Source organism: Musca autumnalis, unplaced genomic scaffold (assembly GCF_047663935.1).
Source record: "Musca autumnalis isolate F117 unplaced genomic scaffold, ASM4766393v1 scaffold_5, whole genome shotgun sequence".
Classification (NCBI taxonomy): Eukaryota; Metazoa; Arthropoda; class Insecta; order Diptera; family Muscidae; genus Musca; species Musca autumnalis.
Window position 1 is genome coordinate 37,096,077 of NW_027412088.1, and position 14,548 is coordinate 37,110,624.

Sequence of the window (14,548 nt, forward strand, 5' to 3'; positions counted from 1 at the left end):
TTTTCCCCAAAAAATTCTTCGGTACAGGTCTAGGTTTTGATATAGCCGCCATAGATCGGTACACAGAAAAAAAATTGTAGCCATTTGATAAAGAAATTCAAAGATTCAACCAAAAATTTATCGATTTTTCGGCAATAAAAAAATTGTCATATTGACAAAATTCGATAAAATTATTTGATCACAAAGTAAAAATACAGTTTGATAAAATAAAATTGTAATATTGACTAAAATATTTATCGAATTTGTTTATCTTGAACTGATAAAATATTTCACATATTGACAAAAATATTTATCAAAATATTCCACATTTTGCTTGATAAAACCAAAATATTTTCTTGATTAAAAATATTGTTGAATGCATTTTTTTCAATCGATACAAAATGTTCATATTTACCATTATTTTTTTTTTTTTTTGTTAAATACAAACCCAAAAGCCACAAAAAAGATACATACACACATTTATAAATGGTGGTAGTGGTTATTTATTTAATTAAAACGCATAAAAATGCCAAACAAAAAGCAACAGCACACACATAGGTACATAAAAATAACAGATACATACAAGAAATAACAGATGAAAGAAAGAAAAACGGAATGGAATAATAAATAACAGAAGTAAATAATTATTTGGTGCCACACTTCAATTTTAATAAAAGAAAACAAAAAAATCACTTTTATATATAAAATACAGGGAACATCGTTGATCGCTTCTCGTTAGTTGTGAAATAAAACACATTCTTCTGCCACATTGAAAGACATCAGCGGAGAAATGGATATCTGTAATTACAAATATATTACATACATATTTCAAATATATAAAATGTATTGACGTTATTACCAATATCACATGCGGTTGCTTCTTTGACCAATAAAATATTCTTATTCTCCTTTTTCAGATACGTGAATTCAATTATAAAATGTATTGGGGATTTAATTTAATTGAAAGACACCTTTACTTTAAGAAAACACAGAACCACTGATTTATTTCTGCGCTACCGATCCACACACAACTACCGCTTTAAAGAGACTGCCAAAATTAACCAAACTGACGGTAAAAAAACATTATCTGCCTAACTTAACCACCAAACAGAACATAATATGAGAACTCGTGCCATTTTTTTCCTTCCCTCTTCGTTTGTTAGGTTCATAAAAAACTGTAAGAAACTTATTGTATACATACAAGCCTTCACCCGAGCACAAGTAGATAAACAAACCAAATGCCAAACAAACGCATCATTCCTCCATTCCGCAAAAAATGCCCATAAACATAGCAACGACACTCACATCTCATGAAAAAACACAGCACACTGTTGTAGCGCGCTCTCTCTCTATGCCGTAAAAAAGTTTTCTTCTCTCGCTCTTGAGAGCGAGAACATGAAACCCATTTTAACGACAGAAATTCATTAATTACCATAAACAAATTTCAATAAATTTTTTGTTTGAAATCGTTTATCGATCGCTTTCTAGTAACATTTTCATGTTTGACAAACCTTTTCCCTATATATTCGTAATATTTTATCACCATTCGATAAAAATATGGTGATAAAGCTTTTAATCAAAATTTTCAGGGTGGCTTTTTTTTCTGTGTACTTTCCGACTTTCAGCATTTGAAAGGTTTTAGCCTCATTATCCTACCGATTTCATTTTACTTTAATGTAAGTCGTGGTGGAGGCATTGAAAATTTCATATAACTGATTTTTTTAATTTTGTTAGCAGGGTTTTGAAGAAAAAAACCCTCACCAATCCTAAAATGTGTTGATTTCTGTAATTTAAAAATCATCCTGCAATTGTACATCGTTTGGACTTGAGACTTGTGGTGATCTCTGTATAGACCTACATTTTCAGATTCAGATTATGAAATGCCGAACCAAAAACTGCAAAATATATCATATGTGATAGAGTGGTGCCTTTTAGTGGGGGCTATACCATAAAGCGCATCTTTATTGAAGATACTTAAGTCAGAAGTTTTCTATCCACTGAAACCTCAGAGTACAAATTTGCAGCAACATAAGTTGGAAATGAATCTAATACTTAACAAGTAATAAAGATATACCCTCAGTCAGTATGAATTGAGACTTTAATCTATGAAAGTTTTCAGATCGAATACCGGCTATAAAGCAAAGATCCTTTTAGGATGCTTTAATGTGGAGCTTATTTTGGGATTCATTCCTTTCAATAGATACTGGGAACACCAGTCATTTCAGTTGATCGCCGTATAATGTAGAGCTTTAGGAAAAATGGACTACGAAAAACTACGAAGAGGCCTTAATCTACACTTAAACATACATGTTGAACTTTTGTGAGGGAAGTACCCAAGGGAGTGGACCAATATGCCGAATTTTCGAACTTAAACTAAGTTTGGATAAAATATTATAAGATCCGAAGATTGACCCAAATCTGTTGATGTTCAGCGTATCATTTTAGTGGAATTTTTCTTAAAATTTAGAATCGCATAAATATTACATTAGAGTTGTCGTGCCATTTTTGCAGGAAGTATGGACATGCGCCTAAAAAACTTTTACCATCCTAATAGTGACCCCTAGTACAACCTGTTGAAATTACAAAAAACAACAAGTAAAAAAGCGGTAAATACGGCCGGGCCGAACTTTTTATACCCTCCACCATGACATACTCTGATCGGTCGGTATCACGGGGAACACTAAATGATAAATTATAGCTTATTCGGTCTGCAAATATAGACAAAAACGTCAAAATACTTGAAATAGGGCGGTACCGTTATATGGGAGCTCTACCAAAACGTGGACCTATACAGCCCATCTTGACCTTCCTATGGAAAAAATACACTCGGATGCAAAATTTAAGCGTTCTATCTCAATTAATGCGGACGCTAGAGTAATTACAACTGACGGACGGACATGGCTAGATCGTCTTAGAATTTTATCATGATCAATGGTATACACGCCCGACCTGAAAGTAGAAGGTCGTGGGTTCGATTCCCCGGGCAGTCAACATCAAACACTTTTCAACTGTGGCAAAATACCCCTCAGTAATGTTGGCAACAGCCTTGAACAACTTCTCTACAAGTGGTTTCTAGACTCGCCGTTCGGACTCGGCGATAAACAGTAGGTCCCATATCATTGAGCTAATATGAATCGGGGTGCACTCATTGATATGAGAAAAGTCTCCCTTGTCCCGCCTGGGATGTTTGTGGAACAATTATAAGAACATATATATTTATAGGGTCGCAAATGATTAGTTCGATGTGTTAGAGGAGAAGTTTTTTTGGTCATTGGGAACCTGAAATGTCGAATTTCAGCTAATTCGGTCAGGAAATGTAGCTATACGCCTCAAAATACTTTAAATCGGGAGGTTCCGTTATATGAGACCTATACCAAAACGTGGTCTTATCTTCACTATTTTTGGTGCAGAAGTTTTTTGATCTCGTGAAACTCCAAGTGCCAATTTGGGAGGAAAATGTAGCTAAAATCCTCAATATACCTTAAATCGGGTGGTACCGTTATTTGGGGGCTATATCAAAACGTAGACCTACCATGACAATTTTTAGTGGAGAAGTTTCTAGTCTATAAAGATTAGCAAATGCGTAGTTCTATAAAAACAAACTAAATATACCCTCCATACTATGGTGGAGGGTATAAAAACGATTTGAAATTAGGCCTTATTCAAATTTTTGTTTTGGAGGTAACCGTACTCGATCAATATCTGGTAGAAATATTACTGTGCAAAGTATGGATAAATTCAGTCCTGCGAGAGTTATCGTGTAAAAAATAGTAAAATTGCAACAATTTCCACGAAGTACATTTACCACCATTAAAAAATTCATCTTTCTAGTCCGTTTCAGTGCGATCTATAGAGAACCGTGGATGTGGCATCTCACTCAATTTTTAGAAAAAAAAATATTATATCTCCGGATTTCCGATAATTTGTATATATCATTTAAGTAAAAATGAAACATCCAAAACGCGTTTCAATAAACGATATTTAAAAACAAATTGCAAATTTTCGAAATTTGAGGGGTATCATATCCGCCGATCTAGTTGACGGTTTGTACGCGTTTATTACATTCAGAACGCAAAAAAAAAAAATAATTTACGCGGGTTTTTATAGAGCCGTATTGCAATCTGGTATAGGTAAGGAGAAGAAACGTATTACGAGAAGTACAGGGATCGAAATTCGAAGATTTTACAAAAAAGTGAAACACAAAACTGCACACTAGGGTTATGACTTTTTTACAACCTCATATCCCTGTATCATAGCGTGATGAGTTTTGCCATAAGATTACATAAAATCTTAATTATAAGGTGATTCGGTGAAAAAACCTCACGCACAAAATGATTTTAAAATTTGAATTTATCAAAATTATGGACAATTTTTGAAGTCATTGAAAACAGATATATAATTGAAAATAAACTTTAGAGCCACATGAGATAATTAAAATGACATAAAATTTATTTCTCACTATTTTTCTTCAATTCTGAGAATCGTAAAAATGTCGTAAACGCTTTTATTCAAAAATATAATTTTTTAACAAAAAACAAAGAATTTAAAATTTTTTCAAAGTGACATTTTTCGCGACGTTTTTAATATTTGAATGAAATAAACGTTATTATAGTTATTAGCAGGCTTATATATATTCATTCGTGCAACAAAAAATAATTTTTTGAAAACAAAATTTTTTTCATTTCATATATTTTTTCAAAAAAATATTTTTTTAAAATCGATTTGTGCGTGAGCTTTTGTTATATTTCAATGGAATAAACGATAGCATAGTGATTACTAGGCAAAAGTTCATTCATCCCTGCTACAGGAAATCATTTTTGAGGAAAGATGCCAAAAAGTCATAACCCTACTGCACACACGCACATAATCTTGTAGAGACGGGCAAGGTAATCTTTTAAGAGATACATTGTTTGCCATCAAAATGTTAAAGATCGCAAACGACAAGAATCAGTTAGAACTGGAGGATAGCATACCAGAGTACCATATGAATGGAGATAATACTGTCTGTAATCAGAACGGGCGCGTGTCACGATCGTGACACTAAACAATAACAGCTAAGCACATAAATACCTAAGTACTTAAGCGAAGTCTTTAGTTCGGACATAAACCCCTAGTATCTACAAAGATGATCGTGCGAAATAGATTTCTTTGTTTTATATATCACCTATCATTATTTATTTAAAAATAACTTCAAATATCTCCATTATTTATCTCTTAAGATTCCAAATAAATTTTAATAGAACATTTAAACACAAATATGATAAAAATATAAAAGCTAAAATAATAAAAACCATACTGGCATATACATCTAAATTGTAAAATTCCCACAAACTTAAATTCTGGCCCATATTGCGCATATGTTGTGCTCCCTTATACTTTACAATATGTTCGATCCAATAGACAGCCTTTTCCATTGGTGTATTTTGCTGATCACGAAATATTTGGGATTTTTGCTTGGCCTCGTTGCGATAGTGATTAGTAGCTAGTAAATCATGTAGTACCAAAGCTAGTGATCTTTCATTAAATTGTTTTAAAGTCAATGACAGGCCATTGCCAATTTTTTTGATATTATCAACATAATCGTCATGATAGCCATCATATCTCGGTATGCCCAAAATGGGCACACCATAATAAATACTTTCAACAATATTGAGATAATCGCCATGCGATATAAACAAATAGATGTTGCGATGTGAGAGCACCGAGTGTTGGGAGAGTCCTTGCTGGAAATAAACATTACGAGGTATACGCATAGAATCCCAAGGTACGACGTTGCTGTTCCATAAAATCAATTGCGGCCATTTGCCTAGTTGGTCTAAAATAATTTGCACAATATGTTCGGGTAATATGGAATTCAGTGTAACATATATAACTCCTTGCGGGGAATCATCTAGTAATTTCCTAACATTTTCTGGAATGGGATCCGGTTGTGAAGGTATATGCATGCCAGCCACCTCTATCATATTTGGTACATAGGGTCTGGGTGTGGTAATGGTGTAATGATCATTTAACAAAACCAATGAAAAATTTCGTTGGGCTTCATATATTGACAACTTGGCATTGGGGAAGTTTTCATCGTATAATTGCTTTTGCATGGGAAAATATCGGAAGTAATAGTGCACCCATTCAACAGTAAAAACAATGACATTCAACCATCTTCTCCAGAAATTCATATTTTGATTATATTTGCGTAGCATAATCAAATTTGGTATATACGATAGAGGTGTGGTATTTCCAACTAACTCGTCGATTGAAGTCATTGTACTCCAGTAGGATATGGCCACCATTGGTGCCCCGAAATATTCTCCAAGTCCAAATAAGGCTTCGGTTAATGTTATGTCAATAATAATCAAATCAAATGATTCATTTGCCATCATAATTCTAACTTGCTCATCAACCAACAAGTTATGGGACATTTCATAGGATCTGTCATAGAACATGTCCACTGTGTTATAATAATTGCTGTTAATGTCATTCATGGTGAAGTTTTTAAATTCTGCAAATGAAATTATTTTCATAATTTAGAAATCAATTTTTAAGAGACAGACTTACCATCAAACAAATGGAAATTTTCTTCAATAACAATATCTCGAAAATGATCCGTTGCTTGTTTCAGTGGAAAATTATTGATGGAGGTTACCTGATGTCCCCTATTTGCCAATTCGAGTAGTAGTGGTTGCGTAAAGTCATGTTGAGCTCGTGCAGGAAAAGCCAAAATCGATAGAATCCGTGCAGCATTTGTAGCTGATAGTAATTGTCCACTTATTACAATTGTTAGTAGCGTAAACACATTCATTTGACCTATCGCGCATTTAAGCGTCCGGCATAATGCTTCATAATTCAACCAAATACTATCGCTTTGTTTGTGATACTATTCGTATTAACTAATTTGTGTATAATTTCGCTAGACTTTTCTTATCAATTAAAAAATCTTTGTTGGATAGGTAATTGAGTGTTATTTGTTCTACGATAAGCAAGGGGTGGTAGGTTTTGTGATGGTACGTCATAAATGGTTAAGTTTAGCAGGGCCGAACTTTTTATACCCTTCATCTGTATTGAAGTGAATAAGGACAAATAATTTCATTTATTTTATGAAAGTACTAAGCTCTTCCTCTTATGTAGTTCTTTCCAAAACATGGATCAATAATTAAAATTTTCCAAATTGTGCTTTTGAACTCCTGTAGCTGAATTCTATAACTCTATAAAAAACAAGTAAGAAAAGTCTATAGTCGGACGGAGCCGACCATGGGATACCCTATACCACTATCCCTGGACAATCGCTCTCCACGGAACTTCTTTTCAATGATTGTGAAAATTTAATTATCAAATATCAGAGATGTAATGTATAATACTTGTGACCAAAACCAAAAAGTTATCTAGCATGACAAAGACATTTTGTAGCAGGAAAGGAAAATTTAGTTCACACAAACTAAAATGTAATGAAACCCACTTATGTAGTACTACTACTTCCGTTGTTCAACCGCAATGTTATTGAAATTTTTACCAATTTCACACAAAAGTTTCAGTCCATTTAACCCGCTAAGTATTATCTGATCTTCACGTTGGTTTGTACGCCCCTTCTTTATCATAAACTCAAACTTTGTTTAAAATTTTGCAGTTTATTATTGTGACCTACAGAGCCGCTACAAAATTGGTTAAAATTTTGTTTTTGGTCCATTTCATTCCCTGAACATTTCACGATTATCAGCAAAAACTAATCATTTCTATTCTGGCCCGAACCCAAACTCCTTAAAAAATTCGTTACAATCGGTCCATAATTGCGACCTTAAGCTTGTTTACAAGTTTTAATGGACGGACACACATCGCTAAATCGCTTTATTTCGTGGAAATATGAATTTAGGCATACCAAATAAGGGGTCTAGGACGAATATTTCGTGGTGTTACATAAACTTTTGGAGAGACAATAAGTAGCATGGGATAAAAATGTGGTTCTCTACACAGAACCCATTGTATATTAGGCAGTAGGCCCGTTATCTAGCAAACACTTTATTGCAATTTACATCAGAGGAAAGGTCAGTAGTTTTTTTCCATCTGTAGGCTACTTTTCGAAATATATATGTCCTCAGGAAATAAAATATCGACCAAAAATAAAATTGTTATATTTTTCATACAAAAGTAATCGTCCATTTCATCCGCTAAAGAACATCAAATCATCATTCAAAATTGTACTCATCTTTTTCGATCTATACTCTTACCCGGTGCAAAATTTCGTGACTATTGATGTATAATTGCGACTTCTAGCGAGATTATTATTACACTACAAACAAATAACGGAATATATTAGGATGTAACTCTGTTGTCTGATCATGCATAGAGATGGTTTTTACCGGGTATTTACCCGGTAAATACCCACACGGTGGGTAAATACCGGGTAAATACCCATTTGTGGGTATTTATTTGGGTATTTACTATATTGAATGGCAAATACAACATTTTACACCCTATTCCTGGGTTTAGGTTGTAAATTCGTTTCAAATGGATAGTTTTACAATACTTTAGACTAGTGGGTAAATACTTGGGGAAATACCCGAGTATTTACCCTAGTGTTGGGTAAAAACTCATTAACTGCCGAACTACTTGACGTAGACTGACAAAATTTGGCTTACGTCTTTCTTATGGCAACAGAACTTCTGGTACTGAACATGGGGTCTCTGGGTCCATGTTTTGATATAGCCTCCATATAGCTGTACCTCCCGATTTAAGGTATTTTTCATCTATTAGCCACATTTTACAACCAAATTGGCTGTAATTTGGCACAGTGAGTCCTCAAGGAGCAGCAAATATCCTTGCAAAAATTTGTCAATATAGGTCCACGTTTTCTAATAGCCCCCATATAAGGGTACCCCGATTTCGAGTATTTACCCAAATTTTGGGTAAAAACTCCCTAACTGCCGAACCACTTGACGTAGGCTGACGAAATTTAGCTTAAATCTTACTTTTGTCAAGAGAATATCTAGCATTGAAAATGGGTCCATGTTTTGATATAGCCCCCATATAACCGTACCTCCCGATTTAAGGTATTTTTTGTCTATTTGCCTCATTGTACAATCATAGTGGCTGAAATTTGGCATAGTGAGATCTCAATATGTAGAAAATACCCTTGCAAAAACTTGTCAACATAGGTCCACGTTTTCTAATAGCCCAAATATAAGGGTACTCCGATTTCGAGTATTTACACAAATTTTGGGTAAAAACTCTTTAACTGTCGAACCACTTGACGTAGGCTGACAAAACTTGGCATAAATCTTACTTATGTCAAAAGAACTTCTGGTACTGAACATGGGGTCTCTGGGTCCATGTTTTGATATAGCCCTCATATAGCTGTACCTCCCGATTTAAGGTATTTTTCATCTATTAGCCACATTTTACAACCAAATTGGCTGTAATTTGGCACAGTGAGTCCACAATGAGCATCGGGGTACCCATATATGGGGGCTATAAGAAAGCGTGGACCTACGTTGACAAATATTAGCAAGGATATTTAATGCTCATTGAGGACTCACTCTGCCAAATTACAGCCAATTTGGTTGTAAAATGTGGCTAATAGATGAAAAATACCTTAAATCGGGAGGTACAGCTATATGGAGGCTATATCAAAACATGGACCCAGAGACCCCATGTTCAGTACCAGAAGTTCTTTTGACATAAGTAAGATTTGAGCCAAATTTCGTCAGCGTACGTCAAGTGGTTCGGCAGTTAAAGAGTTTTTACCCAAAATTTGGGTAAATACTCGAAATCTGGGTACACTTATATGGGGGCTATTAGAAAACGTGGACCTATATTGACAAATTTTTGCAAGGATATTTCCTACTCCTTGAGGACTCACTGTTTAAAATTACAGCCAATTTGGTTGTGAAATGTGGCTAATAGATTAAAAATACCTTAAATCGGGAGGTACGGCTATATGGAGGCCATAGTAAAACATGGACCTAGAGACCCCCTTTTCAGTGCCAGATATTCTCTTGACATAAGTAAGATTTGAGCCAAATTTTGTCAGCCTACGTCAAGTGGGTTGGCAGTTAATGAGTTTTTACCCAAAAATTGGGTAAATATTCGAAATCGGGGTACCCTTATATGGGGGCTATTAGAAAACGTGGACCTTTGTTGACAAGTTTTTGCAAGGGTATTTTCTACATATTGAGAACTCACTATGCCAAATTTCAGCCACTATGATTGTACAATGAGGCTAATAGGTAAAAAATACCTTAAATCGGGAGGTACGGCTATATGGGGGCTATATTAAAACATGGACCTAAAGACCCCATTTTCAATACTAAATATTCTCTTGATATATGTAAGATTTGAGCCAAATTTCGTCAGCGTACGTCAAGTGGTTCGGCAGTTAAAGAGTTTTTACCCAAAATTTGGGTAAATACTCGAAATCTGGGTACACTTATATGGGGGCTATTAGAAAACGTGGACCTATATTGACAAATTTTTGCAAGGATATTTTCTACTCCTTGAGGACTCACTGTGCTAATTTATAGCCAATTTGGTAGTAAAATGTGGCTAATAGATGAAAAATACCTTAAATCGGGAGGTACGGCTATATGGGGGCTATATTAAAACATGGACCTAGAGACCCCGTGTTCAGTACCAGAAGTTCTTTTGACATAAGAAAGATTTATGCCAAGTTTTGTCAGCCTACGTCTAGTGGTTCGGCAGTTAAAGAGTTTTTACCCAAAATTTGGGTAAATACTCGAAATCGGGGTATACTTATATGGGGGCTATTAGAAAACGTGGACCTATGTTGACAAGTTTTTGCAAGGGTATTTGCTACATATTGAGAACTCACTATGCCAAATTTCAGCCACTATGATTGTACAATGAGGCAAATAGACAAAAAATACCTTAAATCGGGAGGTACGGTTATATGGGGGCTATATCAAAACATGGACCCAGAGACCCCATTTTCAATGCTAAATATTCTCTTGACATAAGTAAGATTTGAGCCAAATTTTGTCAGCCTACGTCAAGTGGTTCGGCAGTTAATGAGTTTTTACCCAACACTTGGGTAAATACTCGGGTATTTACCCAAGTATTTACCCACTTGTTTAAAGTATTGTAAAACTATACATTTTGAATCGATTTCATAGCCTAAACCCAGAAATAGGGTCTAAGATGTTGTATTAGCGATTCAATATAGTAAATACCCAAATAAATACCCACAAATGGGTATTTACCCGGTATTTACCCAATTTACCCAATTTACCGGGTATTTACCCATTGGGTATTTACCCACTGTCCATCTCTAATCATGCACACCAACATAATTGGCATCAATTGAAAGGTCAAGCGTTCCACTTTCAAGTATATCTCACTTGTCCGGAATGTAACTTCCAGGAATTAAGATGTAAGCTGTATATTAAAAATTTTCACAATTTCCACACAAAAGTTTTGGTCCATTTAACCCTCTAAATATTATCCGGTCGCCATCTCAAATTGCATGCTTCTCGTTTGTGATATGCTCTTACCTTATTTAAAATTACGCGTTGATCGGACTATTATTGAGACCTACAGAGCCGCTAGAAAATTGGATAAATATTATGTTTTTGGTCCATTTCACCCGCTAAATACTTCACGATCATCACCAATTAGAATAGGGATCTATTCTGATCTGAACCCGGCCTGCATACAAAATTTCGTGACGATCGGTTCATAATTTCGGCCTGGAGCGTGTTTACAATTTATAATGGACAGACGGACGGACGGACGGACACACATCTCAAAATCGCTTTATCACGTCGAGATATGAAGATTGGTATACCACATTGGGCGTCTCCGACGAATATTTCGCGGTGTTACATGAATTTTTACCAAAACAAACTTATAATACCCTTTTCCACATTGTGGTATATGGTATAAAAACGCCTCACTAACATATGTTCCAAACACATTTTGCTGCAAACATATGTTTGTTTGAAATCCGTCCTAAACATAACATTTGTTTGGGTCCTGCAAATAAATATATGTTTGGGTGCAAACAAATTATATGTTTGGGTGCAAACAAATTGTATCTTTGGGTGCAAACCAATACAAACCCAAAAGCCAAAAAAAGTATCAGATATACCCTCAGTCTATGTGAATTGAAACTTTCATCTACGGGCAGATCGAGTCTTTTCCGAATTTTGTCTATTATGGAAGTGGACCACTAGTCATTTCAGTGGGTCATCGTATAACTTTTGGACCAGTGTGCATGGAAGCATGGGCTTGTCCACGAAAACATAATATCGCTGTAAACAGGACCATAACGAACAGCATCGGTATATGTTTCCAAAGGATCTTCGAACAGACCCTAAACTGCACTTAGACATAAATGTTGAACTTTTGAAGGGGAGGTACCCTAAGGAGAGGACCGATATGGACCATTTAGGGCCGGTATTGCACATCTTCGAACTGAAACTAAGTTTGGACAAAATATGACGAAGGCAAATTTTGGACCAAATCAGTTGATCAATTAGAGAACCATCATGCCCTCAAGCCACTACATATAGTCACCATAAATGCCTGAAGACGTAACTCACAAAATCAAAACTTTACAATAGAAGCAAACGTTATGGAATGAAGAACTGTTTTATAGAATATCAAGTATTATCAGTCATGTACGAATGGGAGCAAGTAATGAAACTATAACCGCGAAAATGCTTGATTTTGCGATCTGTCATTACAACAACATCTGCAATGTTATTCCAATTTCCGAAATACCATTTCTTGTATAGAATCGTTAGTTTTGAACATAGAAGCTCGAAGAGCATGTATTTTAGCTTTATGTATCAGATTCCATCAAAAAACTAATTTCGATTTTCATGTTGGTTACGTCTTCGGGCATTTATGGTGACTATATGGTGCCTTAGGGTTTTTTACACATTTCGGGCTGTTTTCACAAGAAGTATGGACTTGCCCCTGAAAAAACATTTACCGTCGTAATAGAGTTAGCGTATGCAAGTTGCTTCAAAAAAACCAAAGTGATTCGAGAGCAGGTCTTAAAGTGAACTTATCCGAAATTTTGTGTGGGAGGTACCTAAAGTAGTGGACAAATATAGACCATATTTGAAACTGATTTATACCTGGTAGATATATTTGGCAGTGTACGCACAATTTTTCCGAAAATTTTTGAACTTTTGTGAGGGGGGTAGGCAGATATGGCTTGTCTTCGAACTGAAACTAAGTTTGAACAAAATATTACGAAGGCCACATTTTGGACCGAATCGGCTGATCCGTTCGAGAGTTAACTTGCTCTCCAACCACCACACACGATGTCATATCGGTTTTTTTTTGCACCTTTCAGGCTATTTTTTCAGGAAGTATTGACTTGCCCTTGATGAAACTTGTTCCGTCGTATGTGCGGCAGTGAATACAAGTTGTTATAACAAAAATCAAAGCAATTCGAAAGTTGGTCCTACACTGGTAGAAATTTTACGATGTACAAAATATGGACCAAATCGGTTACCCCCTTCAAGAGTTATCGTGCGCACAAATTTTCCGAATTTTTGTGGGAGAGGTACCGCAAGGAGTGGACCGATATACCTCATCTTCGAAGTTAAACTAAGTTTGGACAAAATATTACGAAAGCCAAAATTTGAACCGAATCGGTTCATATGTTCGAGAGTTATCGTGCGCACCAGCCAAATTGCAGCGGTTTCGGTGGAATATCGAGGCCACAACCTTCAAAATACCGAAAATCGGGATGTAATGTTCTATGGGGCTAGATGAAGATGAGGACCTGCACCGATAAATATCAGGTGGAAAGTTTTATACCACCAACTAAATGGGGAGGTACTGTTATATGGCTATATGAAAACGTGGACCTATACCGACAAATTTCAGGTGGACAGTGTTGCACCCCCAGCGAAGACTAAATACCAAATTCCAGCAATTTCGGCGATGAGGCTATAACTTTCAAATTACGAAAATCGGAAAGTCCCGTTCTATGGGGGCTATATGAAAGTGTGGACCTATACCGGCAACTTTCAGATGGAAAGTTTTATAGTCTCGACGATGACTAAATACCAAATTTTAGCCATTTCGGCGTGATATTGAGGACACAACCTTAAAAATACAGAAAAACTGGAGGGAGGTACTGTTCAACGAAGACTAACTAGCAAATTGAGAACACAACCTTAAAAATACAGAAAATCGGTAGGTACCGTTCTATGAGGGCTATATGAAGACGTGGAGCTATACCGAGCCATTTGATGTTGAAAGTTTTGCACCCCAGCTAACTCTAATACCAAATTAAACCATTTTGGTGGGATATTGAGGACACAACCTTCTAAATATCGAAAACCGGGAGTTAGCGTTCTATGGGAGCTTCATGAAGGCGTGGAACTACACAGACAACTTGCAGGTGGAAATTTCAGTCATTTCGGTATTAAAATGAGTCTAAAATCTTCAAAATACCGAAAATCGGGAAACCGATCTGTGGGGGCTACATCAAAACGTGGACCGATATAGCCCATATTCTATACCAAACATCCTAGGAGTAATGGAAACTTCTATACCAAATTACAGAACTCTATAACAATATTGCGAGCTGTTTCCTGAATTC

At 35.7% G+C, this 14,548-nt stretch overlaps 2 protein-coding genes across 3 annotated transcripts in view; one reads left to right on the top strand and one right to left on the bottom strand.

Annotated features, from left to right (window-relative positions):
- The window catches only part of LOC141404982 (semaphorin-2A-like), a 439,686-nt gene that overhangs the window by 65,216 nt on the left and 359,922 nt on the right, over positions 1–14,548 (top strand). The window lies entirely within an intron of this gene.
- On the bottom strand, positions 5,123–6,850 carry LOC141405034 (UDP-glycosyltransferase UGT4-like). The gene is made up of 2 exons (XM_073988989.1): positions 6,532–6,850; positions 5,123–6,475 (listed from the first exon to the last, which is right to left on the bottom strand). The coding sequence occupies exons 1-2, from the start codon at positions 6,773–6,775 to the stop codon at positions 5,187–5,189; spliced, it is 1,533 nt and encodes a 510-aa protein (XP_073845090.1). The 5' UTR covers positions 6,776–6,850; the 3' UTR covers positions 5,123–5,186.